Below are 21,226 nucleotides of genomic sequence, written 5' to 3' on the forward strand. Positions count from 1 at the left end.
CAGGACCTGTGACCCAACCTGAGCTGTGTGCTCCTGCACCTTCACAGACACCACTTTCTCCTCCTCCAGGAGCCTGGGCCTGCCAAGGTAGCTGTTACCAGCAGCAGCAGCAGCAGCAGCAGCATCCCCAGTGCTGAGAAAGTCCCCACCACCAAGTCCACACTCTGGCAGGAAGAAATGAGGACCAAGGACCAGCCAGATGGCAGCAGCCTGAGTCCAGCTCAGAGTCCCAGCCAGAGCCAGCCTCCTGCTGCCAGCTCCCTGCGGGAACCTGGGTTGGAGAGCAAAGAAGGTGAGCGGGGGCCAGGCTGACTTGTATGCACTGGAACGGCCCTCCCTCCCATCAGAGCTGGCCCTGGGGATTCAGCCAAGGCCTGTAGAGCCCAGTTGCAAGCCCTGGACCTCAATTCCCTTTGTCTGTCAGCCCTGTGGGTAGCACCTGGCCTGGTATGTTCTGAGATTCCTGGGCTCCAGTCTTGGCCTTGCCCCTTCTAGCTCTTAAATCCCATCTTTAAAGGAGGAAGACAGCTCCTGTTCTGTCAGCCCCAGTTGCTTGTCAGGAGAATCAAAAACATTTTGCAGCAGGGTCTGTGGATGGTAAGGCCTCTGTCACTGCACCATCGTGTTTCTGTGTGCATCCTGCCCCCAGAAGCAGCGGTCAGTCTCATCCCTCTCACCATCTGCATTCTGCCTGGGCCTCTGGCGGAAGGAGGGGAAGGGGTGCTGGGGAGGCAGCAGTTGGCATTCTCGTGCCCTATCTTTTAGCACTTTGGAATTGCCTGAGTAGGAGCAGGGCTTCCATCTTTGCCTCTCTTGTTCCCAGGCTCTAGAGGGCTCTGTAAGACACAGGCTGGGTTTTCCCATCTGTATTTTGTCTAGATTGTTAAAAATAAGTGAGCAGCGGGGGCCAGCCCAGCTCGCTCTGGCTGCATCTTTTACATGCACTCTGGGTGGAAGGTGTCTCAGTCTTCCTCTCAGGCCTATCCATGTCAAAAATCTATTCACTCTGTCTCACTTCTGTAGAAGTCCCCTGCCCCTTCCCACTAGCAGAATGCATTAAAAGACTGAAGGGGCCGGGCATGGTGGCTCACGCCTATAATCCCAGCACTTTGGGAGGCTGAGGCAGGTGGAACACCTGAGGTCAGGAGTTTGAGACCAGCCTGGCCAACATAGTGAAATCCCATCTCTGCTAAAAATACAAAAATTAGCCAGATGTGGCGGTGCACACCTGTAGTCCTAGCTACTTGGGAGGCTGAGGCAGGAGAATCACTTGAGCCCAGGAGGCAGAGGTTGTAGTGAGCTGAGATCACACCACTGCACTCTAGCCTGGTGACAGAGCGAGATTCCATCTCAAAAAAAAAAAAAAAAAAAAAAAAAAAAGACTGAAGGGCTTGTTGGCTGTCAGCTTCCCCCTTGACGTTGGCGAGAAGCCGTTGGTGGTGGGGGTCTTGCGTCCTGAGGTACAGATCTGGTCTTCCAGCTAAGCCCCCAGACTAGAAGTGCAGGGCCTGCCCGCCAGTCTGGCTGAGAGGCAGCCAGCTGCAGGGGAGAGATGGATGAGAGAAAAAAGCATGCACGGAATATTTCATTCCCATCCATGGTTCTTTCCGTCTGACTCTGCCCTTGAGTGGGCTGTGCTGGATGTTAAGAGACGGGAGGTAGAGAAGGCCCCTGCTTGGATCCTACATGGGCTTTAAAAAAAAAGTCCTCAAAGCAAAGCTGTGGGCAGACTCAGTGCGTCTCCTCCCTCCCACTGTCTCTTCCAGAGGAGAGCGCCATGAGTAGCGACCGCATGGACTGTGGCCGCAAAGTCCGGGTGGAGAGCGGCTACTTCTCTCTGGAGAAGACCAAACAGGACTTGAAGGCCGAGGAACAGCAGCTGCCCCCGCCGCTCTCCCCTCCCAGCCCCAGCACCCCCAACCACAGGTACAGTTGCCCCGAGTCGCCCTCCCGGGAGCTCGGTGGTCCTCTTCCTTCCCCAGGTCCTCGACTCCCCCACCGAATGATCTGCAGCATCTCCCTCGGCTCCCTGGATGTGGCCAGCCAGCCATTTGCCTACGTGGACTCTGGCAGCACTAGGGGGCGGGGAACAGAGAGACTGGGGAGCGCCTTTGCCTTTAAAGCCAGCAGGCAATATGCTACCCTGGCCGACGTCCCTAAGGCCATCAGGATCAGCCACCGAGAAGCCTTCCAGGTGGAGAGAAGGCGGCTGGAGCGTAGAACTCGGGCCCGGAGCCCTGGCAGGGAAGAGGTGGCCCGTCTGTTTGGCAACGAGCGGAGGTAAGGAGCAGGTTAGAGGGCTGAACACCCAGGCCCACACACATGCACTTCCACCCACTCACATACATTCAATACTCTCTGTTTCTCTCACATACAGTCCCCAAGCCTCCCTTGGCAGAGCATGCTTTCTGTTCAGAGCCTAGGGGGATTTTCCCTCTGGGCCCAGAACTCAGCTCTTGTAGCCAGAATGCAGAATTTCTGAACATCAGAGGTCGAGGCCAAGAATAGCAGTTTTCACATCAGTGACTCCTAGGACTGGGACCTTAAGGTTCCCTGATGGGTTCTCAGCTGCCTGGTCCTTGTGGGGCTGGATCTTTTCCTCCTGGGCCGTTTCTATTCTCTGAAGTGGCATGGAGGCCAGGAGACCCTAGAGCTACATGTGATAGAGGCGCTCCTCACCCTGGCAGTCCCAGAGTGGGCAAAGGGCATTGAGAGGTTCAGAGGCAGACAGGCGTGCCCAGGAAGGTGGGGGCAGCACAGGTTCCTCTCTCAAGGATGTGCTCCCTGGGGAGCCACAGCCCCAGGAAACCTGAGGCAACCTGTGAAGCAGCCGAGCACCCAATAGCATTGCTTTTGCCCTCCGGGGGAGCATTGCTTTTTGCCCTCTAAGACTTTGACTGGCTGGAGAGAGAGAAAGTTTGGACATCCAGGCCTAGGGCAGGGACCAGAGGCACAGGGGCAGAACTTGACTGCTGCCTAAGAAGACGAGGGCCCATGCCCTGCCCTGCCCATGTTCTCCAGAGTTTCCTGGAGAACTAGAGAAAGAGCTGGATGTCCTCTGAGGCCTCCAAGCCCAAATCCAGACGCAAGTGCCCAAGCATGCTTTCAATCGGGCTTGCACCCGTGCATCTGTATACTGAGACTTTTCCTTGACAGCAGGGTTCCTCGGCCCAGTTTATGGATAGACTTCTGGAGGTTCATGATGACAGCTGCCCCCTCAATAAAACAATTTCATAGTATTCTTCCCAGAAGAGAGTTAGGGTTAGGCACTCTTCTGGGAAGAAGACCCATAGTTTTCATTAGGTTCCCAAGGTTCACTGTCCAGAAAAGAGGTTCAAACCATAGTTCTGGAAGTCTTCTCAGAGTGTCCTCCCTTCCCCAGCCACAACCTGGAGCTCAGAGTTAGAGACACTACTGGGAGGGACAGGTGAAGGCAGCCATGGGCTCCCGTGCCTCGAAAGGCAGGTGGAGGGAAGTGTTTTTACCTCCTGCCCCCTTTTCTTCTGAACACCCACCATTGGCTGACAGCCACCCACTCTTCCAGACGTCCCAGATGAAAAGGCCTGTGAACCTGCAGGTTAGTCTCCAGGATAAGGAAGCATCTCCCAGAGATACTGCTCTTGAGAGGAAAATGACACGTTGACTTCCTAGGGAAAGGAAAGGCAGCCAAGTGGTTCCCAGCCCCTGCCTAGTGCCCCGGGGTGCTCTGCTAAGCACTTGGCTGCCTTAACGTTTCATAGTAGCCTGATGAGGACCTGTTACTACCGCCCCCAGTTATAGATGTGAAAACTGAGGCTCAGGAGTAGGTGACTTCTCAACAATGGATAGCTGATGCAGATCCCAGTGGGGCCTTAGCCGGGAAGTCCCTGCTCCCATCCTGTGACCCAGGAGTGATGCCAAGGGTGCTCTTTTAAGCAATTAAAATATATAAGTATTTTATATTACTTTTGCTAGAGAGAGGAGGAGGGTTTTGCTAGAGAGAGGAGGAGGCCAGTGGGTGGGCAGGGGAGGCTTCATACTGGCTGGCAAGCAGGCTGTGTGTCGTGGTGGCTCCAGAGCAGGATCAGCTATGTCCTGGTTTAGCGCCAGACCACAGAATTAGCATTCAGCACACCTGCTTGGCTTGGCTTGGCTTCTCGGAGAGACTCCTTTTGAACTCGTTCTTGTCTCCTGTCGCCTGGGACAGGTGCAATCTCTGGGGCTTTGTACTCTGCATGCACTGCCACACGGGGACGGGTTTTCACGTGGTGCTGGCACCACCCCCCGCCAGTTCTGCATACTAATACTGCAGCATCCCTTTCTCCTGACCCTGGTGACATCTGATTGGCTGCTGTCGCTTTCTGAGGCCTGCTCACTGGATCCCTAGTAGCCCACCCTGTGCTTGGTTGGATTCCTGTCCCCTGGTTGATTAGAGCAGAATCTCCAAATTGGCAAGAGATTGGCCACAACTACCTGGAATGGCAGCCACAATAGGTGTGCCCAGGAGCCAGACTGCTGGGACCACGGGGTTGGTTTTTTGACAAGCCACAGTCATCTAGGCAGGCCTATCTGAACCTGACCGGCTCTGGGCTTCGATGTGTCTGTTCCTCAGACTTCCAGAGTGTTTCTTGGATAGTGAGTCACCTCTGGCTGCTGAGTGGGGGAAGCTGTTTTCCTGGTTGGCCTGCTGGTGACTGGCAGCAAGGCCAGCTCCCCATGTAGCCCTAACCCCCCTGCCCTCAGCACAGTGGTTAGTGCCCTGGGAACCCTGGAGCTGCAGGGTGCAGGCCCCGTTTTCTGTGCTGACCAGTAAGACGCTTGCTGTCCCACCTGCAGCTTCCAGGGCACCAAGTAATAACTTTCCACCTGGCCCAGTAGATCAGGGCAGCCGGTGTGTGAGCCTGTGGTCTTACAGGATCTCCCCAGGCCCCCATGCAGAGCAACTGTAGCAAGTGCCTTTCCTCTTCTCCACCACGACTCCTCTGTCTGGATCCCCACAGTACCATGGCATGCAGTTTGCATGGGGTTAAAGCCCAGCAGCTCCTCACTGCTTTCCTGGGGCTTTCTAGGCCCCAGTGTTGGGCAGAGGAGCCCTCATCCTGGAAGTGGCCTGTTGGTGAGCCTTGAATCTCACCGAGATCCCACCACAATCGCTCAAGTGTGGTGGACGCCTGGCCTGCACTTACGAAGCTTTCCTTGGGTGCCCTGGAACTCCAGCAGCTTCCTTAGCTTCCTGCTCTCACAATGCCGCGGCCTCTCCTGCTCCCCTACCCCAGCGCCTGCCTCCGCTGCCGGTTCTAGCAGGCTGGCCCGGTACAAGCTTCTTTCCTGAGGAAGACACTTTGTGTCTAAGTGCAGGGAGGAAGCAGAGCTGAGGAAGACACTTTGTGTCTAAGCGCAGGGAGGAAGCAGAGCCCGGGGCCCTCGCCCTCCTCTCTCTGGGGTGAAGACGCCTTAGGCAGCTGGTTTTCCCTCGCCCTCCCTGAGAAGCAGCTGGCCTCTTGGGAAAGGTGGGGTCTTAGGAATTGATCTTGTTTCCTCTCTTCCTTGTGGAGATAATTAGGCTTCCAGGCTTGGGAGCCCTTCGCCCACTTCCTCTGGGTTCTTATCCTCTTGTCCAGAACAGCAGTGACACCCTCCCCGCCAGGTAACTTAGGTGTCCCTGGGAGAACAGGCCCGGCCCCGTGAGCTGAGCCTCAGCTGGCGTGTCTCCCGCCTCTGACCCCACCAGAGTGACTTCTTGCAGCTGGAGGACAATCATGGTCTCTCTCCCTCTTCAGTGATTACCTTGGGTTTTTGCTTCTTTAATTCTTTGGATAATTTTGGTTCACCATTTGATTTGAAAAAGCAGTGCTCTTCCGTGTATTCATTTCCCAGCCTTGTTTTCTTTCAGGTCTTGCCTCTGCGCTCTCCTGCTGTGCCGCTGGGTGGCGCTGCGCCTCCTCCACCTGCTTCGCCCCCATCTCAGCTCCGTCTTCGGCCGTAGACAGCCTGAGGAGGCCGCCAGCCCTCTCACATGAAATCAGCCTGCTTTGTTTTTGTTTTAATTTGGTCTTTGATTCCTTTTACTGTTGGCAGAAACAATGTTAATTCCTGGGCCTCTTTCTTGCTAAATTTTGGGGTGGGGGCTGCACTGTGATCCATGAGGGATGCAATGAGCATGGAGGCCGCCCTCCGTGGTGGTGGTTGCCTTTTGATCATGTCTGTGGCTCAGGAGAGGCTGCCAGGTGCCAAGCTGTGTGAATGCCGAGTGGGTCAACACCACAGAGCCTGTGGGGCCTCCAGCGCGGGGGCAGAGGGCAGGGGCAAGCGCAGGCTTGATGGGAGGGAGGGCCATGGAGGGGCGCGGGCAGAGCTCGGGTTGGCTGAGCACGTGTCTAGACAGCCTCGGTGCTGTGCAAGCCTGAGGGGAATCAGGCCCAGGCCAGGCTGGGCATGGGAGGAGTCGGCTCACTGCCACCTCACAGCTCACCTCCCTGCCACCTCAGGGCCTCGTGTCCTCTCTTGCAGGAGGTCCCAGGTGATTGAAAAGTTTGAGGCCTTGGACATTGAGAAGGCAGAGCACATGGAGACCAATGCAGTGGGGCCCTTGCCATCCAGCGACACACGCCAGGGCCGCAGCGAGAAGAGGGCGTTCCCTAGGAAGCGGGTGAGTTCCTGGGGCCGGGCAGCACCTCAGGGGCAGCTCGGGGGCAGGTCAGCATGCACCCCATGCGCCAAGTCCCCTCCACACAGGCCTAGGATGTGCTCCTGCCAGGCTTCTCTCCGACCGCCTCCTCTGCATAGTGACCTTCTCGAGGGCAAGCCTGTCTCCTGCCGCTTCATATCAGAGCCTTCTCCATCTCTGCTGAAGGATATTCTCACGCATTTTAGATCCCAGATTTAATTAGGATCACTCTTTTCCTCTCTGAGGCAGCCCAGCAACAAGGCTGAATGTCACACTTTCCTCTTTCTTTCAGTACAGCTACACCCCTCGTTTCTCCACTCAGCCCAAGGTAGCCTCGGCTTCTGAAATCCTCCCGGGCACCCGCCTGCTGCTTTTGTAGCCGGCCAAGTGTAAGCTCATCTTCTCCTGGCTTCTCTCTTGTTCACAAGGTGCCTAGTGCCCACTGCCTGGCCCACGGCTTGCCACCTGCTGCCACAGAGCCCAGGGCTTTTCCTTCTGTGACCCAGAGAAGCTGGAGGATGGGGTGGGGCCAGGAAAGTGACAGTGACTGGGAATCCAAAAGAAAAGGCTGCTCTATCAACCAGGGCATCTCAGGACCCGAGTCCTGTCCTGGCCCTGCTGCAGACTTGCTACGGGGGCTAGGCAGATCACTGCCCCTCGCCAGGAGCAAGGCCCTGGCGGCTCTTGAAGGGGTGGACAGCACCAGCTTGTCCCTCACATGCCCACGTTGCCCTGGGCTGCACTGACCGGCGGCTGCTCTCTGCCACAGGACTTCACCAATGAAGCCCCCCCAGCTCCTCTCCCAGACGCCTCGGCTTCCCCCCTGTCTCCACACCGAAGAGCCAAGTCACTGGACAGGAGGTCCACGGAGCCCTCCGTGACGGTGAGCCCAGGCGCTGCGTCCTCCGGAGGCTGTGCTCCTCTGCTTCTGGTCACTCTGAGGCGCTGTCTGTTTCTGTCTATGCGTCCACGCCAGCTGTCCCTCTGTGCACAGGCCCTCGTGTCCGTGAGCACCCCCACCCACTGACCCACAGGCCGTCGAACTCAGATTCTGTGTTTCTTCCCTTTTCTGGTCCCGGCAGAACCAAGGGCTTCATGGCATCCTGAGCTCTGGGAGGAGGCCCTGTGGAAGAGGCCACCTCGGCCAGGCAGACTCCCCACTCTAGGCGGCAGGGCTGCAGCAGGGACCCTCTGCTCCTCTGGCTTTGGGCATTGCTTTTTGTGGCACTTCGGAGGCAGAGGCCACATCTTGCTGGAGTTTGTCTCGTTCTCCATGTCATGCCTCAAGTGGAAGAGCAGGCTTTGCACCAGGTTCTCCCTGGGCCTCAGAGCTATGACAGCAGAGGTGTGGAAGGAGTGGTCAGGGTACAGGAGCAAGGCCAACTCAGCATGCTGACCCAGCTCCTCCCCGCTCTATCTTCAGCCTCCAGGGGAGCCTGGGGCCTGCTCACTGCCTCTTGTCTCCTCCTTGCTGCCTGCACAGCAGCTCACCATGGGCCGCCGGCCTGCCCCAGGGCTTGGGAGCTGCCAACCACAGATTGATGTGTAACATGGAGTGTGAGGAGGAGTAAGGTTTGGGTTTTTCCTTCAGTCTGGGTTTTGCTTCAGGTGTCTTGAACAAAACTCTTTGTTTCTCTGTTAACTTAGCTGGGAGCTCCTGTCCCCAGCAGAGAGCACCAGCAGGGAACCCACCTGCATAGGCCTTGCCATTGGGGTCAGATTGCAGGCTTGGCTTCAATGGCACAACCATGATAAGGAAGTTACGAGTTTTTGTTAAAGAACCGCAAGCTAGGCCGGGCACGGTGGCTCACGTCTGGCACGGTGGCTCACGTCTGTAATCCCAGCACTTTGGGAGGCCGAGGCAGGCAGATCGCGAGGTCAAGAGATCGAGACCATCCTGACCAACATGGTGAAACACCGTCTCTACTAAAAATACAAAAATTAGCTGGGTGTGGTGTTGTGCTCCTGTAGTCCCAGCTACTCGAGAGGCTGAGGCAGGAGAATCGCTTGGACCTGGGAGGCAGAGGTTGCAGTGAGCCGAGATTGCGCCACTGTACTCCAGCCTGGCGACAGAGCGAGACTCTGTCTCAAAAAAAAGAAAGATCTGCAAGCTAAGCAAGCTATCAGAGAGGTGGCAGGTGGCAGTCCCACGTCTCAGGTCCTGTGCCACAATGGCAACTACAAGCTTGCAGGAGAGAACCTCCCTATTTAAGGGTCAGTTGGGGTAGGGTGTCCTAATTTCACAGTGTTGCTTTTGATTGGGTGCCTCAAATAACCCTGGCGGCAAGGACAGTTGCACAGCTTGGCAGGACGCTGGGGTTGAAACAGGGCTCTGTAGAGGGACTTCTTATCTATCTGGGTCAGTCTTGGCCAGACCTAGGCAGCAGCCGACTGTGGTTCCTCCCTCACTCCTCAGAGACAGGGTTCTGAGCAGAGACTCCCAGAGCGCTTTGTCCTGGTAGTTATCCTGACAATCTTGCCTGTTCTCACTCTCACTCCTTGGTATAATACAAAAAGACAACAAAGCTGGTTCCTGCTCAGATGGCTGTAGAAAAGAGAGCACCTGGGACCAGAGGTAGGGTGACCCATGTCTCTGTGGGGCCAGCCAGGTGGGCTGTAGGTGGCAGTGCTGTCTCAGGCTGTTTCTCAGGGCCCAGGTGTGTCTGGGCGGCACAGGTGGAGGAAGGACAGAGCCCTGTGCCTGGGCGCTGCCCCCCTGTCTGCCATCCTGCTTCTTGTGGGGAATACAGGTCAAGCCTATTCCTGGTGGAGAAATGGCCTGAGGGTCTCAGTGGGGCTGCAGCTGCTGCTTCCTCAACACCGCACATCTCTGTTTCCCAGGCTTCCTGTGGCTTCTGCAAGAATTTTTCAATCAATTCTCCTTTCAGCCTTCCCTGCAGATGTTCCCTTCAAATAAAATGTTCTATGACTCTTCATCTGGGCTTGTTTTCTGCCCCCCAGATAGGCCCTGTGCAGTGGGCCCTGTACAGGCCGGAGCCCACACCGCTCACAGGGCAATGAGACCATACCTTCTCTCCTGCCAGCCTGCCAAGCCCAGCATCTCCTTCCTCAAGGTTGCGCGTGCCTACAGAAGGCGGGTTGCAGGCAGCACCCACCAGGATGAGGGGGCTGAACAGGCTTGTCTGGCAGGTGGAGAAACCCCTTTCCTGGTACCTGCCTCATCTGGACAGAAATGCTGGCCCCATCAGACACTCATGACACTAGAGGAGTTTCCTCTGAGCTGTTCTTTTTTCTCCCTTTCTCAGCCCGACCTGCTGAATTTCAAGAAAGGCTGGCTGACTAAGCAGTATGAGGATGGCCAGGTGAGTGTGCAGGGTTGCTGTGGCCCTTGGGTCTGGGGACAGAGTGAGGGTGAGCTGTCCTTGGCCCCAGCCAGTCTGCAAGTGCGGGCTCCATACCTTCCTCCTCCATGCCTCTTGTCTTCGTGACCAGGGCTGCGGCTGAGACTCCCATCTGCTCCTAGAAGTGCAGGCACACAGCCTTCATTTCTGCAGTGGGGGGTGCTCTGGAGGGGCACTTGGTAGGCCTGTCTGCTGATGGCAAGGGGGTCTTGGCCTCAGGCCTTAGGGATGCCTTGTAACACTAGCCCCCACCTGGTGATCTTTCCTAAAAGTTGTTTAGGGGCCTGGCTTCCCCAGGGACAAAGAAACTCTTCTGGCTGTGGGATTGGCTTGTGTTTCCATGCAAGCCAGCCAAGTAGACAGTAGCCTAGCACTGCAAGACTCTCATGCCAGAGACCCCTCAGCTGCAGTGGCAGTGTTAGCCCTGGAAGGAGCAAACATGGTACATTCTTGCCATTAGACTCAAGCAGGAAGAGCCATCTGAGGCTGGACCTGCCAGCCCACCTTGACCCTGTGCCATGGGCTGGAAGGCCAGGCCTCCCAAAGAGGCATGAAGAGAAGCCTGCTGGGTCCTTAACCTAAGAGTCCCTGATGCCCAGCCCATCTGCACTCCCTTCCTGCTTCCTGAGCTGCTATCCCAAGACATCCTCTTTCTTCCTCCTCCATATCAAATGCCCTTGGCCTGGCATGAAGATTCAAGTTCCCTTCCTTACTGTTCACAGTGAAGACTTGGTCTCTAGCTGGTTAGTTACCCCTGCTGGTCAGGAGGCCACATGGCCATGGCTTGCGGGCTGCCACCTGCAGGTGGAGATGCCATTTCACAGCCACCTTTCCATTCTGATGGGCCCAGCCTGTTGTCTGCGCCTCTGTAGTTACTGAGGACCACACGGCCTGGCCACCAGCCACACCACTGGTCATAGAGCCCACAGCCAAGGCCTGCTCAGCTGTCTGTGCTGCCTCTTCACTGGAGGGTCACAGCTTAGTGAGCGTCCTGAGGGCGTGAGCGCATGGCTGCCTGCAATCCAAGCAGAGTCCTCTGTATGCTGTCAAGGGAGGGGCCAGCCTGTCCCCTGCTTTCCCTGTGCTCTGGGAGGGCCCCATAGGCTCTGGCTGTGCATCGCCATGGAATGGCAGGTTTGCTGTATGGGAGTTGGTAGTCAAGTCATTTTTCTTTTCTTCCCCTTTAGTGGAAGAAACACTGGTTTGTCCTCGCCGATCAAAGCCTGAGATACTACAGGGATTCAGTGGCTGAGGAGGTGAGTGTCTGGGCTTTGCCCCTGCTGTGGAGACAGCTGGAGGGGTCCAGGCGGCATCTGGGGCTAGTAGATCTGCTTCCCCCTGGGCTAATGTCCCCACTTCTGAGGACAACGGCCTTCGGTGGTGTTACCTTGCTGAAGGTATTTCCATGTTGCCCTCTTGGGTTTCCCAGTCCTGACCTGGTGGGAAGGTGAGCACAAGACCAGCCTTTGTCCTTGTGATCATTTTCCTGGCTGTGATGCCGGGTTTCGTCAAGGCCTTGAATTAAGTGCCCAGTGCAGTGGGTTTGGGCAGCTTTTCTTTTCTCTGTTCTTTGAAAAACACTGAAATTTGAAAACTCAGGATAAACAATTTTGTTTTTTCCACAAAGAGATTTCATGGTAAATGGAGTTGGAGGAATTGAACTACGTTTTGTGCCCTGCCTTCTGGACAAGGACAGGATATGATAGATGAGCTTTGTTAGGCCCCTGGACAGTCCTGATTCTGTGGTCAAATACCAACTAGAAGGGGTTCTTTTTTTCTTCACCTACAAATAAAATAACTTCTTCTAAACAATTTGGCAAGTCTCTTTTGCCTTTTCTCTAGTAGTTCCACGCCAGGAATCCCTCAGATAACTCCCACATATTGAAAAACATCTGTGTTTCAGGTTAGTCATTCCCACACGTTTGTAACAGCCAGATGATTAGAAAGAGCCTAAATACCCATCATTAAGGGCCGGGGTATGTATTAAATACTCTGAGCCAGTCTTTACAGACTGAAGGGGAAAAGGCGGTAGTGATAAGAAGTAGGGGTAGGAGAGTATGGGCGGTGGGCCTCTGGTGGTGTTCAACGTTGGGGAAGTAAGGAGCCTGTGTAAGTGTTTGGTTGCGTGTGCATAGAAGAGCACTTCTGAGTGTGGTCTGTAGACCCCTGGGGGTCCCTGAGGCCCTTTCAGGAGAGCAGCGATGGTTAAAATAATTTGTAATATTAAGATGTCATTGACTTTTTTTTTGCGTGTGACTATCTGCACTGATGGTGCAAAAGCAATGGGAGGTAAAGCCACTAGCACTTGGCACAGCCCCATCTGTAGCAACAGGCTGGACCATTGATCACTGGATTCTTCACTGCCATACATTTTAAATAAATAATCGTTTTAAAATAAATAAAGGTCCTTGAAGGAGCAGCAGAAGTTACTAATTTTATGAAGCCTCAATCTTTAAATGCCCATCTTTTTAATATTCTGTGATTTGAAATGGGAAGTAAGCATCACCTGGCTGCATACTGGAGTATGCAGGCTTTCTCATGGAAAGGACTTGTGTTATTGTTTGAGTTGCCAGCTGAACTAGCAGCTTCTTTTGGAGCACCATGTTTACTTGAAAAACAGCTGATAGGCAAAACTGTGGTCATTAATTTTGGGTGTTTGGCATATATTTTCATGAAAATGAACCAAGTTAGCTCATTCCTCTAAGGAAAACAACTGACAGAGTTTGTTGCCAGTGATAAAATTTGAGCTTCCAAGCAAAAATTAGAACTTGGGAAAATTTGTATTCACCATCATGAACTTCCCTTTACTTACACTCTCTTGATGAAATAGGTGGTGGTATTAGCAAAGGCGATTATTTTAATATTGCATAATGAAATGTGTAGACAATTGGAAGCTGTGCATAACTTAATATTTTCCATGTGACCAATACCTAATGTTACAAAAGCATGCCTGGGTTTTAATGTAACATAGTAGAGAGAGTTCATGGGTGTGATTTCAGATACCACATTGCAGTTAACCTTTAAGAGCCTACTACTTGTCAAAGAACAGCCACAACTACCTGAAAAAGCTATTAAAAATGCTTCCTTTGTTGTCCGGGGGCGGTGGCTCACGCCTGTAATCCCAGCACTTTGGAGGCCAAGGCAGGCGGATCACCTGAGGTCAGGAGATTGAGACCAGCCTAGCCAACATGGTGAAACCCTGTCTCTACTAAAAATGCAAAAATTAGCCGGCCGTGGTGGTGGTCATCTGTAGTCCCAGCTACTCGGGAGACTGAGGCAAGAGAATCACTTGAACCTGGGAGGCAGAGGTTGCAGTGAGCTGAAATCGTGTCACTGCACTTCAGCCTGAGTGACAGAGCAAGACCCCATCTCAAAAAAAAAAAAAAAAAAACTTCCTGTATTGAACAGATGGAATGCAGAAACAAGAATCCAGCTGTCCTTTCTGAAGACAGATGTTAGATTTGCAAAAATTCAAAGCAATGCGACTCTTATCACTGATTGTTAAATCAAATTGTTATTTTAAAATGTTGTTTTATTCTCAAATGAAAAAATATAAATTTTGCATTTGTATTAATATATATTTTCATATATATTTAAATGTATAAAATATATTTTATAATATATTTAAAATTAAAAATATGTTTAAATAGTTTTAAATTAAAATTTTTAAAATATTTACATTTTAATTTCTAACATGGTAAATACCATTAATAGACAAAATCCACCTAACAGAAGCTCTTCTAGGGTCCCCAGTTTTTAAGAGTGTGAAGGGATTTCAACAGCAGCATGTTTGGGGACCACTGGCGTGGACTGTCTTTGGCTGGATACAGGGACAAATGGTGGTGTGATTGCACCCAGGGAGGGGCCTGGGTCATGCAGTAGTAGGATAGACGGTATCCTCACTTGTCAGTGTGTATACTATTAAAAATAAAGTCAGTGCAGGAAATCACTTATGGGAATTTGCTCATCTAGGCATTGGTTCTACTTCCTAAAAATCTCAAGACATTCTCACTTCTCTCTGCAGGCAGCCGACTTGGATGGGGAAATTGACTTGTCTACATGTTACGATGTCACAGAGTATCCAGTTCAGAGAAACTATGGCTTCCAGATACATGTGAGTCCAGGGATGGAAGTGGGGCCACAGGCTTGACAGGCAGGGACACATGTCAGAGTGCCTAATGTCTGGGCTGGGAGCACTTCTGGACAGGCCTGATGCAGCGTGTGTGGTCAGCACTTAGTCTTTCCCACTACCCTTGACACCTTTGTCCTGTGGCACCTGACCCTATTCCCCAATTCGTGATGTGAACAGTACATTAGACGTTAGTATCTTTTTTCTGAAGACTGCTTAAAGCCTTTTTGTTTCTGAAGCTTCCTTTTTTCTTTTGTTTTTTGTAATGCTGGAGTTGGGGCAGTTGGAAGGATGTGGGATATGGGGAATAAGAATGAAAGTGTTAGTCAATTATTTACATCCGTTTTTTACTCACTTATTCATGTGTTTGTTTGTTCATTCATTTACTTACAAGGCTATTTTTTCCCAAAATCTTGTGAGGTACTCAGATGAACAAGGCATTGCACTGTTCTCAAAAAAAAAAAAAAAACTTATTGGTAGGACAAAATGGTTCTCATTGGCTGTTTCTTCAAAACTATGTGGATCAAGGGCTGCCTGCAGTCAGCCAGACTCCAGGTTAAGAGCACAATCCTCCCAACTGCCACATCTGCCTCCATTTCTTTTTTTTTCCCCCAAGACAGGGTCTCACTCTCTGTCCAGGCTGGAGTGTAGTGGCACAATCATGGCTTACTGCAGGCTCGAAATCCTAGACTCAAATGATCCTCCTATCTCAGCCTCCAGAGTAACTGGGACTACAGGTGTATGCCACCATGCCCAGCTAATTTTATTTTATTATTATTATTTTTATTATTATTATTATTATTATTATTATTATTATTTAGGGAGACAGGGTTTCACCATGTTGCCCTGACTGGTTTTGAACCCCTGGGCTCCAGCAATCCACTTGCCTTGGCTTCCCAAAGTGCTGGGATTATAGGCATGAATCACTGTGCCCAGTCGTGCCCCCACTTCTGACACCTGTTGTGAGTCCGGAGGTTTCCAAAACCACCTTCAGTTTCAAAAATTCATTAGAATGACTCACAGAATTCAGGAAAGTACTGTCTTTACAATGAGTTTTATTATAGAGAAAGTATGTAAGTCAGAACCAGCCAAAGGAGAGCCATGTGGAGTAGAATCTGGGACTGGGAGAGTCACAGATGCCAAAAGTTTCTGCATCCTTGGGGACACAGTGTCCTCTTAGCCCTGATGTGGGGCAGTGCCCAGAACATTGCCAGGAAGCCCATCTGAGCTCCGGTGTTGAGTTTTAGGAGGCTCTATAGCTGCTGTGGTTGATGGAGTTGTTGTCCTCATAGTTGAACTCCACCTAAAGCCCTTCCTGCCATGGTTGGCTACTTTCACGTGGCCCAAACCCCAACCCTCTGATTTAATGGGTTTCCTCTAATTTCCTGCTTCTGGCCAGGCCAGCCTCCACCCTGAGTTGTCTTGTCAGCATAAAGTGTTAGGTGGGGTCCCAGGGTACCACCATGAGTAACAAAGACTCTAGTCATTCAGGAAATTCCAAGGGTTGGAAGTTACCTCCCAGGAGCTAGGACAGAGGCCAGGCCTCTCTTTGGGTAAAGTTAGTTCGTCACTCGCAAGGGCTTTAAGATGGGTGGAGTGTGTGGTGAGTAGAGAGCTGCCCCCATGGGGCTGGGCCCTGGCCCTGGGACTTGGTTTCTCACACAAGGCTAGACTCTGGTGGGCTCACCTGTAGCAGGGTCATACCTTCAAATTTTGGGGCCCAGAAACTCAATTGTATTGCTATGTTGAGAGTTGATCCAGTATTTGGGGCTGACTCAGGTTGACCCAACTTACAGGAGACTGAAGTATAGACCCAAAGGCCAGTGTGTTCATTTACGAAGAAAATCCTGGCCGCCAGCCCACTGGGCTGCTGGCTGTGGCTTCCTGTGTGCAGGCATCTGCGAGAGGAGCTGAGTCACAGTTGGAGGCTACACTGACAGCCTGGCACCAGGGCCGGGTGTGAGTTGTCTGCTCTTAGTGGCCTGCACTGCCCAAGTTTCGAGGCCCCTCTGTCCTCATCCCCTGTGGGAGGGGTAGGCGGGCGTAGTGCCCGGTGAGCCTCCTCTCCTGCTGTCCACCTCCCATCTTCAGGAGCAGCTTTCTCCAGGCAGGGCACACCTGAAGTCTGAGAACTCACCCCGCTCTCCTAGTGACAAATGAGGGCATCAGCCACTCTCACCCACTGATCAACCCCTCCTCACTTCACCCTGATAGGGCTTATCCTGACGACTTTCTGTGAACCCCAACTGCTGAGAGTTCTAAGGAATGAGGAGATCCTTCCAGTGTGGAGAAGGCTTCCTGGGGGAGGCTTTCTGGAGAAGGATCCCTCGAGGCTCAGCAGGAGGGATGAGTGTGAAAGCATGTCCCAAACTGGACTCTAGACCTGGTGGCACAGAGAGCACAGAGCCAGTCGGGGGTAGAGTGCTGGGTGGAGAGTCAGGTTGGCGCTGGTCCAGTGTTTGTGGAGAGCACTGAAGGGTGTTAGAAGACGCCAGTCAGTTGTGTGTTCATGATACATGTCTGGCAGGACATGCAGGTCCATTAGAAAGGAGCCAGGCTGGCACGGTAAAGCTGGGCAAGAAAGGAAGGAGCGGCACCTGGGAGGAAGAGGTGAGGGCAGGGCCAGGACCTGGCAAGAAGGCCTTGCCCACTTAGAAGCCAGCCGAAGAGCTGACTTCACAGAAGCAGGGGAATCCCCTGGAATTCCGGCTGTGATCCATTTGAGGCATGATGGGCTCTCAGAGAACATTAGGCAGCTGCTGGGAAAGAAAATTCAGCTGGAGAAAACAGCTGAATGTGGAGCGCTGAGGCCAAACTCCAGCAACACCCACACCTGGGGGTGGAGAAGGATGGACCCAGGAGAAGGTGGGACCCCAACTCAGCTCACGTGGATATGAGAACTGATGGAGGACCGAGCTGGGCAGTGGCGGTGTCTTGATCGGGCATGTGGAGGGGCAGGTCAGGTCCCTCCCAGGTGTGCTTTGTGGCATGTCAGGCCGGTGCGTGATCTCCTGTTTTGGCTTCTGGCCAGGCCACTAGCACCCATCCGGAAACCATCCTCATGATTGCATCCTGCCGTCAGCTTCCCTACTGACCTGGCTGCTGAGTCTGCTTGTGAGCAGCTCTCAGTTCAGGGCTGCAGCCCTCACTTCTGTTGGGCAGGTGCCTGTAGGTGCAGAAGCAGGCCTCCAGCTCCATGCAGGCCACTGGCCCTCCCCTTTCCGAAAGTACCCAGGTAGGTCTGCTCAGGGGCGCAGCAGTCATGTCCCAGAGCCATGTGCTCTTTGCTGCTTTGTCCTACCTGCTGCCCCGTTCCCCACCTAAAACAGGCTCCTCCCCTGCTACCTTGCACAAGCACCTAGGACAAGCCCTAGACTCCACCTCATCCAAGCAGGAGTCTAGGGCTTGTCCTTGGTGCTCCCCAACCCAACCAGCCAGACATTGTCCAGACCCCTTTTGTTACTTCTGAGCTGCCCCGTTCCCTGCCATCACCTTAATTCTCATCACTTGGACAGCTGCAGTAACCACCCAGCAGGTCTCCCTGCCTTTTCTCAGTGCCACCAACAAGACCCTGATACCCCTTGTTCTTAACCACTCCCCGGGCCCCATCATGCCATGTGCCTGCGTGAGTGCAGGCTGCAGGTGCCACTCCCCACACCCAACACACACGCCCTTCCCAATTCCCCACCTCCACCACTGCTCAGCACATGCTGATTCTGCCCTTCCCCCGAGGCTGGGAACTCCTTAAAGAGGGGTGCAGTGTCCTACTCTGGACAGGCTGCTGGTATGTAGTGGGTGCTCAGTAACTGTGAGCTTGTTACTGAGAGAAGATAACGGATTTACCATTGCCACAAATACACGTCCCTCCTGCAGCTTTGCCATCTCCTGCTTTCCAGCTCCCTCTTGTCCCAGTAGTGGGCACATGTGGCGCTCCTAGAAGGGTCACCCAGTCACAGCCTTTCTCCCTGTGGGACTTTGTACCCAGTGCAGGGAGCTTCTTTGGAGATGGAGGGCAGCAGGCACCCTAGGGGACAGTCACTGATGGTGCCTCATCTTTTCTCTGTAGACAAAGGAGGGCGAGTTTACCCTGTCAGCCATGACGTCTGGGATTCGGCGGAACTGGATCCAGACCATTATGAAGCACGTGCACCCGACCACTGCCCCAGATGTGACCAGGTAGGATGGTGAAGACACCAGGGAGCCCCTTGTACCTCTTGTGGGTGCCACTTCTGCCAGGGCAGTGTCAGACTCAGGTCTGAAGTCTGAGACCTGAGCTCAGTGCATCCCAGTCTGCTGCTCCTTCCTTCCTGTGTCCTTCTGTTGCTCAGGTTCCTGTCCCAAGTAATCAGAACAAACATTTCTGGTTCTTTTCTCTTTTAAGCCCAGGCGATTTCATCTTGCAGGTAGCATGTGTACTGGTCATTAGAACTGGGCTTTGGTGGAGAATCTTCCATCTGTGTCAGCAGGCACCTGGCCAGACCAGCCTGAGCCCGGCAGTCGGTGCTCTCAGGCCTTGGGCTCTGCTGGTGGGAGGGTGGCCCCGTGTGCGGCATCCATAGGCCACCCAGTGCTTCTTTGTCTTGGCCTTCTTTTCACCTCACTCCTACGTCTGTTTGATTTCTGTGCAGCCAAGTTGAAAAACCCTCTCCTGTTTTAACATTCTGTGGTTCGTGTGCCTCAGATTTTGCTTTGGGCTTTCTTCCTCCTGCCCTGAAGGTTAAAGACCTAGTTCTCATTTTAAAAGAAAGTGGAGAATCAGAAGACTCAGACATATCCAAAACAAAACAAAACAAAAAAAGCAGAGAAGATTCCAGTGTGGGGGCTGGTCCTTTGACGGCCAGAACTCTGCTGTCCCCACTTTCAGAGCCTCCACGCATCTGAGCACCTCTGGTGCCATTTCTCAGGTCATGCGATGTAGATTACATCTCAAATGTGTTTCTTGTGCTGTGGGTTAGGCTGCTTGGGTGTGGCAGTGTCACAGCAGGGGCTGTCCATGGAAGCTTTGACCTAAAAGCGCGTTCTTTTTTTTTTTTTTTTTTTTTTTTTTTGAGATGGAGTCTTGTTTTGTTGCCTAGGCTAGAGTGCCGTAACGTGATCTTGGCTCACTGCAACCTCCACCTCCTGGGTTCAAGCAATTCTCCTGCCTCAGCCTCCCAAGTAGCTGGGATTACCCACCACGCTCGGCTAATTTTTGTATTTTTAGTAGAGATGGGATTTCACCATGTTGGCCAGTCTGGTCTTGAACTTGTGACCTCAGGTGATCCACTCGCCTTGGCCTCCCAAAGTGCTGAAATTACAGGCAAGAGCCACCACGGCCGGCCTAAAGGCACATTCTGTATCCAAACCTTTGCCTCCTTCCTGGCGACTCCACACCTCTTTACATAAGAAGGAAAGAACTCCTAAATTGATTTCTTTATAGTTCTCTTTTCTGTGTCTGTCATTTGTTCATGACTTCATTTATTAAACAAACACTGTCTAGTAAGGCCAAGAGGCCGTGACCAGGACACATTGCCTTCTATCTCTCAGGATCCTGTGCAGAGAGCTGGCTTGTTGGCTAGTGACAAGTCTTCTTCGTGCACAGCCAGCAGGAGGCACCCAGAGCTGCAGCAGGCTCTCCCGCCCTCCAGGGGCCACATCCTGTGGTGGCCTCAGCTACTGCCTCCGTGGCTCTCCCATTAGGAGCAGACACCCAAGCTTGTCGAGCTAAGTGCTCTTTTCCAAGCACATTTAGGAAGCCACCAGAGCAAAGTGAGAAAGGCCTCAGCTTCTTTGCCCAGGCTATTGGCAGCAGACAGAGCTTATCACGGGGGTCCAGGACGGGGAGTGGTGGGCAGTGCATATGGGTAGCTGGCCTGAGGTCCTCTCCTGCCCCTCTTCCCAGCCAGGCCTGGGCTCGGTGCTGTAGATTGGCAATCCTGTCTGGAAGAAGTCAGCTTTGGGATGTCCCAGGGCAGGTGTCAGGAATGCACCTGTGCACATGCTTGTGCCTGCACACAGCTCAGGAGAGGCACCTCCACGCTTGAGTGCCTGCTTCCCTGCGTGCAGGGGCTTTGGGCCCAGGGGAATGAATGAGGAGACAAGGGTTTTGCTCTCATATGAAAATTGACCTGGCAGTTGGCCTCCTGACTAAGAATTACTTCATAATCTAGCATATCTGCATAGTCTGGTAGAGTGCTCACCCTCCACCAGTTTGTTTTCAGCATTTATTCTTCCTCTGTGTAGGCTTTTATTATTTGAGGAAAAATGTGAGTTTTTTAGTGCTGCCAGGCAAAATCTCAAGGAGGCATGAAAACAAACTGCAGTCTCAGAAACTGCTGTCCTCGTCCTGCTCTCATTGCCATCTGGAAGTCCTGGGGTGGGGAAGTTGCAGGGTGCTTCCTGCCTTTGGCGCTAGAGGAGCCTTGTGGGGAGGTTTCTCCTGGGGAGTGCGGCCAGTTCTGGTGTGGCTGTGACTTTGGCAGCTGTCAGTGCCAGGCTGGGGGCCTCCATGCATGCCCTGCCCTGTGTGTCATCCTGACACTCTCCATGGCCAGGAGCTCTTAGTTCAGTGACGTCACAAGATCTGCCCTATGTCATTTTCATCCAGATGTTAGCATGCTCTTACTGTGGACACCTGCAGATCCTTTTGCTCTGAAGCACTTTGCCTCTCACTGGATTGCTGCCTGGACAGGTGACCCTTGCTCCAGGTGGTGACGGCAACCATTTCCTCTTTTCCTTGGTTCTCTCTTTAAAGACTCCTTTCCTTTTGGCCCTAATTGAAACACATGAGCTCCCTGGAGCTCCTCCTTGGGCCCTCACTGCCCCCAGGTGGGCTTGCAACTGCCTTCTGAGGGCCTGGGTGAGATTAGGGGCCACTCAGTCAGCCTCGGACCAGCTGGCAGTCTCTGGGGCCTATCCCTAGAGTCTACAAACCTCTGCCTCAAACACTCCCAGCCTCCTTGACAAATTGCCATCAGCAATGTCCCTGTCCCTGTCCCTGCCCTATGGCAGACGAGGCCTCCCCAGGAATCTCTGCTTCTAGCAGATGGAGACTAGACATGGATTCCTCAGGCAGACCTGGCTTCACTCCACTTACTACAGGGCAGGTAG

At 53.0% G+C, this 21,226-nt stretch overlaps 1 protein-coding gene across 8 annotated transcripts in view; it reads left to right on the forward strand.

The window, feature by feature from the left end:
* The window catches only part of MPRIP (myosin phosphatase Rho interacting protein), a 151,243-nt gene that overhangs the window by 101,551 nt on the left and 28,466 nt on the right, over window positions 1-21,226 (forward strand). For 4 of the 8 annotated variants that reach the window (XM_055240902.2, XM_055240898.2, XM_055240901.2 and 1 more), the window contains exons 6-13: window positions 70-292; window positions 1,767-2,280; window positions 6,490-6,628; window positions 7,416-7,529; window positions 9,913-9,969; window positions 11,196-11,264; window positions 14,033-14,122; window positions 18,204-18,313. In XM_055240902.2, coding sequence (XP_055096877.1) covers window positions 70-292; window positions 1,767-2,280; window positions 6,490-6,628; window positions 7,416-7,529; window positions 9,913-9,969; window positions 11,196-11,264; window positions 14,033-14,122; window positions 18,204-18,313 — 1,316 coding nt within the window. The remainder of the gene's footprint in view (window positions 1-69; window positions 293-1,766; window positions 2,281-6,489; window positions 6,629-7,415; window positions 7,530-9,912; window positions 9,970-11,195; window positions 11,265-14,032; window positions 14,123-18,203; window positions 18,314-21,226) is intronic. The other 4 variants (XM_055240904.2, XM_055240905.2, XM_055240906.2 and 1 more) reach the window with 2 other exon arrangements.

The sequence above is a fragment of the Symphalangus syndactylus genome, chromosome 14, assembly GCF_028878055.3.
Source record: "Symphalangus syndactylus isolate Jambi chromosome 14, NHGRI_mSymSyn1-v2.1_pri, whole genome shotgun sequence".
Classification (NCBI taxonomy): Eukaryota; Metazoa; Chordata; class Mammalia; order Primates; family Hylobatidae; genus Symphalangus; species Symphalangus syndactylus.